This window comes from Martes martes (assembly GCF_963455335.1).
Source record: "Martes martes genome assembly, chromosome: 2".
Lineage (NCBI taxonomy): Eukaryota > Metazoa > Chordata > Mammalia > Carnivora > Mustelidae > Martes > Martes martes.
In genome coordinates, this window is record NC_137889.1 from 37487638 (window position 1) to 37504560 (window position 16923).

The window sequence follows — 16923 nt, forward strand, 5'->3', positions numbered from 1 at the left end:
GATCCAGTATACGAGCTATTCGCCGGGAGGGAAAACATTTGAATGGTTTTCATTATCTTAAAAAAAATTGAGAAGGAAAGAAAAAAAAAAAGAAAAGAAACTCACACTAGTCAGAGCCCTGAGAGGAGATGAGTCAACCCGGATCACCTTCTCTCTATGCTGGGGACACAAGGTGCACACCCCACCCCCACCCCCACCCCACCCCCACCCCAGCACTGAGCAGGGCTCAGTGGCAGCAGCAGATTGGAGCCAATGCAGGGGCTGGAGGCCCCCCGGGGAGCCTGGAGCAGGAAGTGTGAGCTCAAGTTAATGAGAGACAGGGACTCTGAAATTCAGCTCAGCAGCTAAGAATATCTCCTGTGGACTAGAAAGAGTTTCTATGTCCGAGACCTTGGCATTCCTTTAAAAGGATAAAAAGAGCCAGAGCACTGGAGAAGGAGGTGAGGCCTCTGAGTTGTCTCCCTCATGTGTCCCCTAACCTCTCGGTATTTTCAAAATGATAGAATTGCCCTCATCCCCTGGCTTCCCCTTAATTCCACAATTCCATGGTAAAACAATGCAACAGCTCTCAGAAAACAGTCAAGACATGCGTGTAGAGACGCACAGAAGGTATGACGAGACTCACACCTCAAATTGTTCACAGTGATTTTGGGGAGGGAGGCATACGGGGAAACTTATAGAAGACCTTACGTATTTCTGTATAATATAAATATTTATTTTTTAAAAGATTTTATTTATTTATTTATTTATTTGAAAGAGTAATCGAGAAAGAGAGAGAGAGAGAGAAGGAGCTGGGGAGGGGCAGAGGGGAAGGGAGAACCAGACTGCCACTGAGCAGGGAGCCCGATGTGGGACTCGATCCCAGAACCCTGGGATCATGACCTGAGCTGAAGGTAGTTGCATAACCGGCTGAGCCACCCAGGTGCCCCTCATGTACATTTTTAAGCAACTAGCATGAAGTCATTTTATTGCTAAATTGAAAATCACAAAACAGTGAACATCAGGGACACAGTTGTCAAAAACAACAAAAATTTCTATAGCAAAAGATTCACGATCAAATGAGAATAATCCCAGGCAAATTCACATGCATAGTCTATTCCAATGAGAAAGAACTGGAATTGTGTGTTGTGTTTAGCATTTCCTATAATAACCAGAGAGGCAAATCCTCCTTCAAGGCCCACATCAAATGCCATTTTTCTCTGGGACTTTTCCTGTCCCTTTCTCTTTGCCACACTGTGCCCTGTTTCCAGCCTCCCAAAAGTGAATTGTTCTCTCAACTGTGTCCCTAAGGCCCTAGGGGATAATCTTGCAGGCCCTCATCCCGCGAAATCGCTTTGATCTGCTCTTGTGTCTGTGTCTTTCAAAATAGGACTTTGTGCGGCTCCTCACCTTGGGATGGTAGATTCTAGCACAGGGCCTGGCCCATGGCACACGCTCCAAAAGGGTTTGTAGAATCAGACACACTCCCGTGCAACCTGACCCATGCATGGTTGCCTGGTTTTCTCAGTCTCTCCCAACTAAGAACATCACATCTGTTCCTCATATTGGAAATCCATAGCAATCAAAGCCTAATGTAGAGCGTGGGGGGTGTACTCTCCTTAAAACACGTTCCAGATCATTCTTGACAATGTCATTCACCCCCTTCCTGGTCCCTTGGATCCCAGGGACGTCCCTGCTCCTGTCACTGAACTGGTGAGTCAACTCCTTAACCGGGAAGGAATGCATACTGAAAATGAAAGCAGCTCAGGGAGGGCCTCCCAGGGGGGTAACGGGCCAGCTGCACAGCTCGGCCCCGTGGCGGACGCCCAGGACACAGAGACCTGGGCTGGGAGCTGGGAGCCCCTGGCCCTTGTTCTGGAAGACTCTTGCCCTCTTTGCCTCTCACAAGGGTGAAGTGAGGTCACGCTGGGGAATGGCGGGAGAAAGCAGAGACACTGCAGAGCTGGGATCTGTGATTATCAAACACCGTGGGTCACTCTGACTCATGACAAGTCATCAACTCACTTTCAAACTACAAATTAGTCATGACAATCACCCAGATGAACATCACATAGCTTATTTCAGCTGAGATGCAGTAACAATTTACCTATCGATATTAATTCAGGGATGGGGGTTTTCAGTCCCAAATTTTTCACTAAATGCCTTTTCTAGGAGGAACCAGAACTTCTGAGGAATCCACAGGACTGGGCCCAGGGGAATCTGGTTGCTTCTCTTGTTCGACTGCCCACGGCAGACCACCCCTTTCCCAGGCGGGGGCTGCACTCATACACTCCTTCCCTTCCTTCAGTGCTATTCCAGACCCAAGCCATGGCAGCAAGTTTTCAGAGGCTCGATATTCCCATCCTCTCCCACGGGGAGGCTTTCTGTGTGAGTTGGGGGTGGTTCCAGGCACAGTCGGGGGACTGAATGTCATCTCTGTCTGTCAACAGTTCCTACGAAAAAGATGACAGAGAAAAGTAACACACTCCATATCCCCACTGACCTAGACATAACCTCCTTGGCCTGATCGACCACCATCCTCGCCGTGGTTTTTTTTTATTTTTTTAAGATTTTATTTATTTATTTGTTGGAGAGAGAGCACAAGCAGGGAGAGCCGCAGTCAGAGGGAGAAGCAGACTCCCTGCCCAGCAGGGAGCCTGATGCCGGACTCGATCCCAGGACCCTGAGATCGTGACGTGAGCCAACGGTAGGCTCTTAATCGGGTGGACCACCCAGGCGTCCCCCAGCCCCACCTTCTTTCACTTCATTTATCCCAGCATCACCCATCTCCCTGCTGCCAGTACCCTCCACCACTCTTGCCTTCGCCTGGCTCTCCCTTCCCACGGCAACTCCACGTTCCCATTTCTCTACCTGGCAAACTCCTACTCTTCCTGCAAAGCCTCTTTGACTCCTTGGCATTTTAGCCATTTTTCCAGACCAGCAACAATGTGAGAGCAGGCACTCAGAATTGCTGCCCACCCCCCCACCCCCCCCACCCCCCCCACCCCACCCCCGGAGCAGCCAGCACATAGCCTACTGGAGGCTCTCAACGAATGTTTGTTCAGGGAATGCCATCACTGGAGGGAAGCCTCCTGTGCCCGTTCTGGCCGGCACTCGTGACACTCAATTTGTAACCTCCTATTTACAAGCTGGACTTGCTTTCCCAGCCTCTGAGTTCTTCAAGGGAAGGGGATGAATGAAGTTAGTCTCTAGCAAGGAGCCTGGATGATTCCTTGGAAGTGCTGGACACACGTTTGCAGAATAAATGAAGTTGCAGAGAAACTTAAGATGGTTCTTACCGCCAGCTCAGCGAATGCAAACTCATAAAGCCCAGAAGATTTCCAAGTAACCTCTAGACCTCCGCTTTCTGAGTTATAAAGTGAGAGTCGAATGTCATGACCTCCTCCTGGCTCGAAGGCTCTTTAATTTAGAAAGGTAGCGATCATCACAATCGCCAGAGCCCTACAAATCCTGACCAAAAGACTTGGCACGCGGCCGCCGTGGAAAAGATTCCTCTAGAGCAGAGACTGTCGGTAAAGACGCTCCATTTATTCAAAATGCCTAAAACCCTTTACCTTCAAGATCAACCAGTATCCAGCAGTGATGGGCTGCATGTGGAAGGTACTTGTGGAAACTCAGAAAACAGTAAGAGAACGCGCGTGCTTTCACATGCTTTTGTTGGTTGTGTTTCGGCACTGGAAAGCACTGACGTTTTTGTGACCCTTCAGATGGTCGAGCTGCTGATGCTCCACACTTGACTGTTGGGGCTGGTGCCAGCATCAGAGCCTCCAGCAGGCACGACAGTCATTGGCCCTATGAACGATTATCTCACAATGCAGTGACAGCACTCAGGGGCGCTTGGGTGGCTCAGTTGGTTAAGCGTCCGACTCTTGATTTCAGCTCAGGTCACAATCTCAGGCTCTGGGCTGGGCATGGAGCCTGCTTAAGGTTCTCTCTCTTAAAAATATTTTTTAATTTTTTTTTTAAAAGTGACAGCACTCACGTGGGCCAAGTGTCAAATACGTAGCTTGAATCATCGGTGGGTACAACAGGCTTAGCCTCTACCCACTGAATTTATAGAGCACATACTCTACGCCGTACAGAATCCTGGTGAGGAGCGCCAAATAGAACAAAGTCCTCTCTCCTTGAGGGCCTACATTTTAGTGAAGGAGACGGGTAACTGAAGAGACACGCAGAGGCATAGTAAGTCTCATGGTACTGTGGAGATACAAGTCAAGGGGACAGACGATGCCTGCAACGCTCCAGGAAAGCTCTCTCCTAACTCCCTGCCTTATGCCAGCACTATAGACATCATTTGGGTGTGAAATTTTCTCTTGGGGTCACAAGTAATGTTCTTTCCTATCAGGAAGGCCAATGGAGACAGTATTCGTTAGAGTTATAAGAATAGAAGAATGGGGCTCAGTGGGTTAAGTGCCTGACTCTTGATTTTAGCTCAGGTCCTGATCTTGGGGTCGTGGGATCAAGCCCCACATAGGGCTCCGTGCTTAGCCCCACTCCGCCCCTCCCCCATGCTCTCTTTCTCTCTCAAATAAATAAATATTTTTTAAAATTAAAAAAAAAAAAAGAGGGATGCCTGGGTGGCTCAGTCAGTTGAGCATCTGCCTTCAGCTCAGGTCATGATCCCAGGGTCATGGGATGGAGTCCCACATCAGGTTCCCTGCTCAGCAGGGAGCTTGCTTCTCCCTCTGCCTGTGGCTCCCCCTGCTTGTGCTCACCCTCTCTCTCTGACAAATAAGTAAATAAAATTAAAAAAAATAAATTTACAGATTTGTTTTAAAAATTTAAACAAAAAAAAGAAGAGAAGAGAAAACTAAAATGGTGAGGGGTTTTGCCTGTGGGATTACAGCTCGTGGTTCCCAGTGGAGCATCTGCGCTCACCCGACAACTCTAAGAAATCAGGAGAACAGAGACTCTGACTTGTCCTCCTCTTTTCTTTTTATTTGGCTAACTGATAAATATGTAAAGTCAACCGGATTGTCCCAGAAAATGCATTTTTTACTGTTATGGCTGCCATAATAAAATATTTTGATTTGATATAAGTAATAATTCCGGAAATTGGACACATGAATTGGTATGTGACACAGCCCAGGGCTGAGCGGGTGGACCCCGGCTCCGACACGCCCCTGTGTGGTGTGTGCTGAGACACAAACCAAGCAACAACATTCCAAAAGGCTAGGGAGGTGAATCGTCTGGCTCTAACACCTCAGCAGTCTCCCCATTATTCCCAGCCACCGTGTGGATCTACCCGGTCCATCATCTCAGTCTCCCAACCAGCCTCCCTGCCTCGGTCTCTGTGCCTCAACTTGACTCTCCATCCAGCAGCCAGGGCTGGTGATCACTTAAAAACCCAAATCAGATGGAGTATCCCTCGTGTAATACCCTTCAATGGCTTCTCATCATCCTTGGAGTAAAACCCGAGTCCTCACCATGGCCTACGAGCCTTTCACCATTTGGCCTTGGCAATTTGAACCACCTCCTTGCCTAGCACTTTTCCCTTTGATCATTCCATGGCAGCTACCCTGTCCTGCTGTTCCCCAAACACCAACCTCACTCTTGACCTCAGGGCCTTTGCACCTATTTCTCCCTCTTCCAGGATTGCTCTTCCCCAGAAACCATGTGGTTCTCCCTTATTTCTTTTGAGTCTCTCAACAGTCATCTCCTAAAGAGGCCTTCCTTACTTACCCCATCTGCAACAGGCACCTCCACTTTTCTCCTCCATGCCACCTCTCATTAGCTGACCTTATCCATTTGCTCATTTTCTTGGTTAGGGCCTGTCCTTTCTACCAGCACATAAATGCCACAAGAGCACAGGCTTTGTCTATTTTGTCTATCTTGTTCCGTGCCTAGAATAGCAGCTGGCACAAAGTAGGTGTTTAATAAATACACGTGGACTAACCCCCACAAAGACACTGGTGGGATTATGTCCAACATGTCTCTTGTCCCTGTTTTCACCAGCCGATGCCAGCATCTGACTTCCTCGAATGCCGAGTGACTTCCAAATAGCTGTCTTTGTGCTGGACCTCTTATCTGAGTGACAGGCTTGAATATCCAATTGCTTACTATATATCTTCACCCAGATTCCTGGAAGACTCCTCAAGACTCCTCAGCAGGATCTCTGCACGGCCCTGACGGCGTGTCCTCCTGCTTCCACACACTGAGCCCACCCCAGTGCTCCTCGTCTCAGTGAGCTGTGTCACCCTCCACCCCGTACACAAGGCAGACACCTGAGGGTCATTCTCGAAGCCTCCTTCCCTGCTTCCCCCCGTGCCATTTCACCACCCAGGCCTGTCCCCCTTGCTCCGTCTCTGCAGCCACGACCCCTATGCCAGCTACCACCATTTCTCTCCCGGACTGGTGTGACTGTCCGTAACTGGCCTCCCCATGTCTAACCCTGGGCCCTTCCAGCTGTCTTCCAAGCGGCGGCCAGTGCACTCCCCCAAAGCACACCTCTGATCACGTCCGTCCTGGGCTTGAGTCTGTGGCCCGCCGCCCTCTGCTCTTGGGATAAAGATCGGAAGCCTTAATATGGCTTCTGTAAACAGGGCTTGTGGAAACAGCTGGACAAGTCACGAAAAGCTGAACTGCCTCCATTCCTCGGAGATTCCTGGAATACCTCCAAAAGCCATTGCCTCGAGCTCTCAAGTGCCCTCCACCCCTGCTGGTCCGGCCACTCTGTCCCCTCCCCAGATTCTTCTCCTCCATCAGCAGCTACAGTGTGGCGCAGCAGGTGAACACCACACCACCCCCCACACACACACAATGTGTGCACACACAGATGTACACACACAGCTCTGGTCCTGGGACACACTATCCCAACTGTGGTGACTATCACTGCTAGCCAACTGTGGTGGCCATCACCCCTATCCATAAGGGGTAAGCAAAATCCTGAATTCACCTCTGCTGCCTCATCTGGAGCCCTTTGCCTCTGCACTGCAGCCACTCTGGCCTTCCTTAAACATTCCGTGCTTTTTCCCTGCCTCAGGGACTTTGCACAGGCTGTTCTCCATGACTGGATTTTTTTTTCCAAGATTTATTTATGTATTTGAGAGAGAGAGAGAGCATGTACACAAGAACAGGGGAGGGGAAGAGGGAGAGAATCCTCAAGCAGACTCCTGCTGAGCGCCAAGCCCACGGGGCTCAATCTCATGACTTGAGATCATGACCTGAGCCCAAATCAAGAGTCAGATGCCTAACCGACTGAGCCACCAAGGGACCTCCATAACGGAAATGTTCTTCCTTTTTCCTTCGCATCATTAACCTCTACTTATCCCTTCCTCATGGTAGCCTTCTCTAACTTCCAACTTTAGGGCAAGTCTCATATATTCTCAAAAAATCCTATGCCTTTCCTTCATAGTTCCAAACACACTTCAGTTTGCCTCCTACTTATGTGCTTGCTTGATGGCTAGCTCTCACGACCAGTAGACTACAATTCACAGAAACTGAGGACTGGGATTTTTCTGCATACTATCAAATCCCTAAGGCCTAGCACTCCATCCACATCTGGAGATACGCGGGAAGATGCTGGCTACTTGGGTCTAAAGCCTGTCTATGGCTTGGCTTAAGGAAAGCATCAGGCATTCATGCAAAGATACTGATGATGCTGTGTATGTGTGTGTCCTTGTGTGTGAATCTGTTCTTTTCTTTAAATAGAATAATGATGACGATCAAAATTAGTAGACATAATCCATGCATTAAGGAGACTGCCCTGAATATTCAGATGTCTCTTACATAAGCCAAGAGTTCCTCTTCTCACACTGCTTAGCGTAATTACTTCCTATTATGGCAAGGAGCACTTATTCTTTCCACAAAACATACTATCTGAAAGTGTGTTACTTATATAAGGATTAGCGTTTGCTGCGTTCCTGCTATCACTGTCCACCAGTTCAAAAGATTCAAGCCAGGGCCCCAGGACAGGAGCCTGTTTTTAGCGTCTCAAAACAATGAACGCAGGTTCCGAGAAGAAGCAAGCTCTCGTCCCCTCGTGACGCCAGCCCTGCGAACGCTGGAGAGCCCCAACACTGTCCCCAGGGCTGCACTGATGTGTTTAATGAGGGTGTCAGTTCAGCTGCTGTCGTCCCTCCCTCCCCCATCCCTGCTCCATTCTTCCCTCCAGAGCACAAGGCCAACCACCCTCGGGCTGGCATGATGGGAGCAGCACGGGCTCTTCCCCAGGACCGCTGTCTTCTCCTCCTTTACCTGCGGCAGCCACGAGCAGGAGACCCGCACAGCCCAAGGTCCAGGGAGCCAGGGCAGGGGCCCTGGGGATAAGCCAGCCCTGAGGGGCTTTACAGGACCCCAAATCCTTCCCTTTCTGCCCCCTTAACATTCGCATCCTTGCTTGCAGCCATGTCCCCTCAGAAAGGAGGCCGGGGCTTAGCCAGGACTGCAGACACCCATCTGGGACTGGAGCTTCCCTTCGGCGCTTGAGGGGCTCACCTGGAGCCCGCCAGAAATAGTGTCATAAAGTGCAAAAATGCCTCAGGGCCTGCTGCTCCCTGAGCCCAAGATGAACCCCAGAGGGCCCCCAAGAGAGACGGGAGGGGGACGAGCCAGTGACATCCAGGGCCTCACCAACAGGAGACCAATCAGGACAAAGCCACTTTCCTGGTGTCATCAGAATCTTCCAATCTCACACTGAAAATAAGCCCTGGCTCAAGGCTTATGAGCGTCCAGTTGTCCCCATTTCTGCTAAATGGATTCCTCTGAGAGCTGGTACTTTAACCCTTGGAAGGCCTCTCGAAGGTTCGGCGCTCCTCGGACAGAGCTACACTGCAGAGAAGCCCTCCTCTGCCTTTCTGCTGCAGAAGCCTCAGAACTTTCCAGGTGGGCAGAGAGAGCCATCCCCCTGTTGGGGGGGGGCTGGGAAGACACAACCACAGTTGCTGAAGCAGGAGGCCCCTCTTTGGAGCCACTCCGACCCCAGGACTTGCTCCTTGCTCCATATTTTTCTCCCCCATCCTCTTCCCTTGAAAGAAATGGGTTCGCAGTTTCGATCTGTTTTCCAGAGGCCACGCCTGGGCTCTGTGTGTTTGGTGAGCATCACCGCAGACGTCCTCACTGTGTGTTGGTACACTTGGGTTGGAGGGGTGGGAGAAAGGGAGGAGGGCTTGCTGCCCCTACCCCATCCACAGACTCAAGGCTAGGGCGCATGCTTGTCTCCCCTCTGAAGTTCACTGCCATGGGCTTCCTATCACCTACTTTGTATTTCCTACCACACCACCGGCTCCAACCTCTCTGATCTTTGAGTTGTGAATTTACACCACAGAGGACCGAGGAACCCAAACAGGGTCTTGCCCTGAGATAAAGAACAAGCGGAATGTTGTATTTGAAGCAAGTAGGGGGCAGGGAGAGGGAGAGGACAGGTGGTGGGAAGGCAGGGGGCAGAGGCACATGGGCTTCTGCGAACTTGCCCCTGCTGGCTTTAAAAGCAATCTAGTGCACTACAACACAACGAGCCTTGAAGACACTACACTACATGAAAAGGACAAATACTGTGTGATTCCACCTTGAGGAGGGACCTAGAGCAGTCGGAGTCATAGAGACAGAACGTCAAGTTGTGGCGGTCCGGGGTTTGGGAGGGCAGGGATGGGGAGTTACCACCTAACAGATGCAGTTTCAGCTCTGCAAGAAGAACAGTGTTCTGGAGACGGATGGTGGTCATTGTCATACCACAACACGAATGTACTTTATCCCATTGAACTGGACACTCCAAAATGGCTTCAGATGGTAAATTCCATGTCACGTGTATTTCACCACAATTACAAATAATTTGCTGATTAAAATGGTAAAAAAAAAAAAAAGTATGATTGGTGAAAGTATTCTCATTAGAAACTGATTGAGGACGGGTGTCCCATTAATTTAATTGGCTGGCCAAACCAAGCAAACCAAGCCAAGGTCCTCCAATCCACGAGCTCAAGCTATACCCCTGTTCTCTTTCTCGATGATAATTTCCTCTCTGTTCAGTCAATTCCTAGATCTCTGGCCCCAAACCTGACTCTTTGCCCTCTGCTCCGTTCTGAACACATGAAGTTTCTTACTGCTCCCACCTGTCACCAAACACACAGCTTAGCCCCGGGAACCTCCAAAGAAGCTGTTCAAGCCACGGCAGCTCTCAGCCTGAGCTGGCCTCGCTTTCATCAACTCCTGGCAGAGGAAGGGAGGCACCATCACGACTTCCTTCTCAGCACAGGGAGAACCCACAAAGGCTGCTAGTAGACAGAGGAGATTTAATGTCACTACCGATACAACATCCTTCAAAGGCCCTCTCTCCTGCCCCCCTTCAAAGGCCACATGTTCTAAGACCACAGCGGGAACCAAGGCCACTTCTGAGGGAAGAGGCAGCAGGGGATGGAGCCTGGGCCCGGCCCACACAGTTCGGGCATCAGTCCTTCTCCGTGGGGCCCCGGACCGTGTCTGGGATGTGAACACCAAGGTGAGGGCCTTCAGCAGGCAGGAGGCCTTGGGGATTTTTGAGGCCACTGGGAAAAGGTTAATAGAGGCAGATTAAAGCTGTCAGGAAATGGCACCGGGCAAGAGCCTCTCTTCAGAGACCATGTGCCTGCCCCCACCCCACGTACCTGGTTACAGGTATTAATGTCTACGCCGTTCCGCAGGTGATCCAAAGCTTTGTCCAAGTTACCTGATCTCGCGGCCCTCAGAAAGCTGGTAGCAGCATCGGCCTGTGAGGAGAAACGGGAGGCTGTGAGTGTGCTCTGTGGGAGGACTTCGAGACCTCTTTCAAGCCCAGGGCTGCGAAAAAGGGCCTAAGTCTTGGTGCCAGCCACTACACCCTCCTATTACGGCTCCCCGGTGCCTCCCCCGACACCCGGTGCCCACCATGGCGCCCAGGCGTGGGACGGGCCTAGAGTCCCTGAGTAGACGGCTTTCAGGTCTGTCATAGGAGGCTGCTTCAAGCCCACCCTCCCTTCTCCTTGGTCTCTTTATCAGCAAACACTCTTGGCTCGGGCCTATGATGGACCAGCCTCTGAGAAGGACCCCGGTCCAACCGTGAACGTTCAGTACTGCCTGGCGTCCTGCCGCTTCGATGTCCCCACGGGCTCCTTGTTCTTATGGAGGAGCCTAGAGCACAGAGCCCCTGACCCCAGGGAGTCACAGATGCAGGCATCACGGGGACCTTACAGGTGCACCTGGCCACTGTTTTGTGGGTTGGTTTTTTTAAGTACACAGCACCCAGCACTTACTGAGCACTAAGAACCATTACCAGCCCCTCACGTTTACTATTTGTTCACATATCCCTGAGATACACATTTAATACTCATTGTTTGAAAACTCTAAGAAGGAGTACTGTGCTCCCCCTTTCACAGATGAGAAGCTAAGGGGCAGAGAGCTGACGCGACTCGTGCAGAGTCCCGCGGCAGGCACGAAACGTACCCTGGACTCACACGCACACAGCCTGCCTCTGAAACTATGAACTTGACCTCCTTGCTCTGCTGCCAACTTAATGTGAGCTTTAGCTGGCAGATGCCCCTCGCAAGTGTTCATGAAGGAAAGTAAAACAATTCCTTTCCACAGCCGCTGCTCGGCCACCAACACCATGGCCACCGAGACCCTGCCACCGAGTAATACAGGCTACTGCAACTGTCCTATCAGCACAAGTGCTGAGCTCTGTGCTCGGCACGGGGTGCTTGTCCAGGTGGGCAAGGGCTGTCACGTGACACGCCATGCAGGAAGCATGTGCCACCAGTCCCCCAGGAGACCCACCCACACCTCATGGTTCCCTCTCCTCAAACGGGTACTCTGTCTCCCCCCTTCATGCTTCCTCCTCAGAGACCATGTCGTGGTGGGCAGAATGGTGGCCCCAACCGATACGTCCATGCCCGAACGCCTGGAACCTGGCATTTGGAAAAAGAACCTACGCAGATGTAATTAAGTTATAGGTCTTGAGACAAAACCCATCTAGATTACCTAGGCTGGCCCTAAACCCACTGATGAGTATCCTTATAAAAGATCCAAGAGACGGGACACACACTCACAAGAAAACCTGACGGAAAGACCGAGGCGGACATCAGCACGGCGCGGCCACAAGCCAAGGAAGCCAGCAACCAGCAGAAGCTGGAAGAGGCAAAGAGCAGATTTTCTCCCCAAAAGCCTTCACAAGGAGCATGGGCCTGTGTCGCCTGGATTTTGGACCTCTGGCCTCCGGAGAATAAATTTCCGTTTTCCGCCAGCATCCTGAACACAGTGTCAAATAAGAGTCCGCAATTAAACCCTGATCCCCTCCCCGGAGCAGGGCTAGGTGTCTTTGCCAATCAAACAGTCAATCCACAGCAGAAAAGACTTTCCAGCCGTGCAGACACCATCTTCACCGTGGAGGGCTGTCCTGTCCCTTCCCTCTTGCCACCTCCAGCCTCCAGGATGCCGCTAGAAGATCTACTTCCTTCCTCTGCCTCCCAGCCAACCCCACTCCACCCCTGCCTCACTGATCTCCCGACAGTCCTGATTTCCTGCCAACCCTCTCATATTCCAGGCCCCACATGCCCTCCCCCCACACCCCACCCCATTCTGTAAGCTCAAACCCAAGCTCTGCGTCCACCTGTTCACAACATACACACACTTGGGGGGGGCACCTGGAGGGGGCGCCTGGATGACACAGGCGGCTTTGTGTCCGACTCTTGGTTTTGGCTCAGGTCGCGATCTCAGGGTCTTGATATAGAGCCCCAGTTGGGCTCTGCGCTCAGTGTGGAGTCTGCTTAAGGCTCTCTCCCTTGGGGCACCTGGGTGGCTCAGTCGGTTAAACATCTGCCTTCATCTCAGGTGATCAGGTCTCGCATCACGCTCCTTGCTCAGCGGATCCTGCTTCTCCCTCTCCCACAGCCTGCTGCTCCCCCTGCTTGTGCTCTCTCCAACCCCCCCCCATCAAATAAATAAAATCTCAAAAAATAAAAATAAAAAAAGACTCTCTCTCTTTCCTCCTGCCCCTTCCCCCTCTCTAAAATTTAAAAAAAAAATCTTTAAAAACAAAAACCAAAAACACCATACACACACTTGGATCTCACTGCCTCCAACACAGGGGGCAGGAAAGCCCCTTCCTCCTTCCTCCTTTGTCCTCCCAGGCTGTCTGCCTCCAGCCCCACACCCAGATTATTCCTGGGACCCTGAAGCTGTCCTTGGATACTCAATATTAACCATTTTAAAATCTAGAAACAGGAGCTTGATTTTTTTTTTTAATTTTAAAAAATGTATTTTAAATACATCTTTGTCTCCCCAGACAAACTGTTTACTTCTTGGGGCAAGGACCAAATCTTCCACCTCTTTGGAAATCCTTCAGAGCCTGAAATGTCTGCTAAGCTACAATCCCCCTTGGCCGAAAACACAAGGCCCCTAACGTCCCCTTAGGCTCTCGGCTAGGCCTCTGCGGTGGGGGAAACATCTCCAAAGTGAGGATCGCTCTCTTGGTTCGCCGTGAGCTTGATTCCCAGAGAAATCAGACTCAAGGTGTAGTCACTCCGAGAAATGTCTGTTTGTACCCGCTGAATCAGAAAGTCTGTCTGGATTGAACTGTTAGGAAAAATAACTAAATTTTTGCCCAAGAATGAGAGTGTTTGAGAAACCTATCCCACCTACCCAAGCTGCTTTCTGCAGCACAATAAGAGGATTCAGGATGGAAAGCTGAGCATGGCAGGTAAAAACAGCGCAACGTGACACCGCGGCAGCGTGGCTGTCCGGGGTACTGACTCCAGGAAGTGAGGCACAATATTTATGAAAGACAGACAAACAAATAAACAGAGGGCAGGGAAAGCCCAGTGGGGAGTAGGTTGTGGAAAGTGAAAAAGTATGCGGTTTGTGCACTGTAAGAATGGAATTACAACAGTCATTATCAGTCATTAGGCACATGTCTTTCCAACATGGTATCTGTCCGTACTTAACACAACCGGGGAGGTAGTTACAGTCATCATCCCCATTTTAGAGGTGATAAAGCTGAGGTCTGGAAAGGTTAATAACTTGCCCGGGTTCTGCAGTTAGCACTCAGGGATTCAGCCCAAGTTTCCCTGATGCAAGCCATTTCACTGCCCTTGACCCCGAGATGCATCCCCAGCAATTTTAAACCTGGGGCAGCCCCAACAGATTGTGGGGGCTGGGAGGAGCCACAAGACTTTGCCAATCAAAGAGTCAATCCACGGCAGGGAAAGGGTCCCCGGCAAGTCCCAGATCTACCTCTGAGGGTTATGGCAAGCCCGAAACAGGCCTCGAGAATGGGACCACCCCATCCCAGTCCTTCCCTCTGGGGATAGTAAAACCAGTGGTAAGAATAAAATGACTGGCTAAAGTCACCTATGTAGTTAGAGGTGAAGTTCAATTGCTAAAGCCTTTTCATTTTCTGTTTGGCCTTCTCTGGCATAGAGTAGTCCCAGGATCCTCAGGGTACCTTACAGGTGAATTATAGATAATGGTGTCACTCCCACTGTGTATCACTCAGTTTAATTGTACAATATATTTGCTGAGCTCCTATTTCAAGTCCAGGATTCTGCTAGGGCAAAAAGAAATAGAATAAAAAATCAGAACGTAGGTCCCTGCCCTTATGATTTGAAAAACAAAGTGACAGAGTTATAAAGGGGTCATTCGTGCACACACGCTCTCATTGATTCATTCCGCCAGCTTTCAGTGAGCACGCCTAGGAGCCAGGGAACATTTAAGCCACAGAGCAAATGACCCTGCTTGGAATATGAGACCCATTCTCACCGCCTTGTTCTTCCGAGCCCATGCTGCCCATCTATCTAATTCAATTACCTCCAAGTCAATGACCTGTCCCAGGTGCAATTTCCTGGTGCATCCAAGAATGGTCTGTGTAATCCAATAGGGCAGAAAGAGAGTCAAATGAGTCCAACACATTCCATTTAGAATGTTTACCCGAGTAGACACTAACTGGAGAAACAACAATGGCAACAGTGACAAAACGCTAACCAGACTATCTCTGGGCTCTGATAAATTGGAGCAGGATTCGTGGCCCTCCCCAAGTCCCACCTGTCCCTGGGATGTGGGGCAGCCTCAGAGAGGCCTCTCTGTTCGAGGAAACTAGATAGAGGGCCTGAAGGAGGCTGTTCGCTGTGTTCCAGAAAATCAGTCCACAAGGGCCCCGAACCCTGCATCACACCAAGGAGCTGCCCGCCCCTCGGAGCACCCCATCAAGGCTGCCTGCTCGTGTCTTTGCCCCTTCCTCATCTTGAGCTTCATTTTAATCTAATTTTACCTGTGAGAAAATTGCTCACGCCTGCGTCGAGGGCAGGAAGGTGAACACACGCTTTGTTACATCCCTGGCCCACTTCCCTGATGGCTAATCCACATGATGTCCCTGAACTTCCTTTCATAGCAAAATAGGTTTGCCTTTTTTTTTTTTAATGTTGTATTTATTTATTTGAGAGAGAGCATGAGTGGAATGTAGGGACAGAGGGAGAGGGAGAAGCAGACTCCCTCAGGAGGGAGCCTGAGGCAGGGCTTGATCCCAGGACCCTGGGATCATGACCTGAGTTGAAGGCCGATGCTCAAGCAACCGAGCCACCCAGGTGCCCCAAGTGTGTCTTTCTAAATCTCTTACTATGTTTTAGACACTTTACATAAATTAATTCATTTGCTCCTCCCAATAATCCCAGGAGGCAGATGCGCTTATTGTCTATTCTGCATAGAGGAGGTGCATGAGTCACAGAGAAGTTAAGTAACTTATCCAAAGTCACACAGCTAACATATGGCTTGGCCAGGATTTGAATCCAAGCAGCCTAACTCCAGGGTCTTTCTCTACACCCCTATGCTATGCTGCCCCATGGGCCAATCACTTTTAGGGCTCCTAATGCTCCTCTCCAGTTCAGCTCTGGCTGGAGGAAGCCTTCCACCTATGTTCAGAGGCCATGCCCACTTTGGCCCTCACCTCAGGAGGAAGTAACGGAAGGGAAAGGAAGGGCCTCGAGTTCCCATCAGGACTGCTTGGAAAAGGGAGGTGAACCCTTGGTTACCTGAGACACGCAGACTATTATTAAACTTGCACTTCCTGAGTGGGGTCATACGAATATAGCAATAGATAAGTAGCCCAGGGGGTTCAGTGTCCTGGGAGGGAGAGGCCGGAAGCACACTATGAAATGTCAGCGTGTCTGAACACAGGAGCGCGGAAGCCTCCGCCAACCGAAGAGGCCAAGCACAGTTGAGTTTCAGGCTGAGGAAGAGAATCCCAGGGCCTCTTTGTACCTTCTCTGGGGCCTGAGTCAGTCCAAGTTTGCCCAGGACAAATCATGAATACTTTCTCAAGGTCTTTTAGTGCAAAAGTCAGATCTAAAAAGGTGAATGGAAACTGAGCTAGTACCAGTAAACAGCGAAAAGATAATAGAAATAAGAGAATATCTCTTTCCCTAGAGGTCTTGTTTGAGCAAAATGCAGTTTCTTTAACAAGGCCATTGTCAGGACTCCCAGGAAGAGGTTTCCAGATCCTTTGAGGTGGGGGTGGGGGGACAACCCCATCCACCAAGTATCCAGCTGACAAAGGCAGAAGGCAGTTCTAGACCGGGAGCTGTCTGCTTGTGTTTGGGAGTTGAACTCCACGTCTGACAGCTCCTTCATACACAGCACCTGGCTATTCCTAGGAGCCCCCGTCAGGCCTCGAAGGAAGAACAGCTAGCACCAGCCGGCATGCCCTTCTGTGTGGCCTATGCCTTTATCCCACCGACTATGGAGAAACACAAGTGGCCCCTGGGCCACAGCGTGTGTTTTCGTTAAGTTTTCCGTTTTTCTTTCCAGAAAGTTGTGTGGGGAAAGCTTCTGAACTCTCTCCAGGAGCCCCAGCCGGACTACCTTTGGCAAAGGTAGAATGGAACATATTAAAGGTGTCATTAAGGTGTCATCAAAGGGGCAAGCAGGAGTCTCGGGTTCCCTTATCACCTCCCCACACAACTGCCAAGCCCGTGCACTTCCTGCCTCTGC

General features: G+C 50.5%; 1 protein-coding gene across 2 annotated transcripts in view; it reads right to left on the reverse strand.

The window, feature by feature from the left end:
- ANK1 (ankyrin 1) overlaps positions 1 to 16923 on the reverse strand; it is a gene marked incomplete at its 5' end in the record, with an annotated part of 208000 nt that overhangs the window by 80660 nt on the left and 110417 nt on the right. For both annotated transcript variants that reach the window (XM_080796212.1, XM_080796211.1), the window contains one exon: positions 10578 to 10679. In XM_080796212.1, the coding sequence (XP_080652338.1) occupies positions 10578 to 10679 (102 nt within the window). The remainder of the gene's footprint in view (positions 1 to 10577; positions 10680 to 16923) is intronic.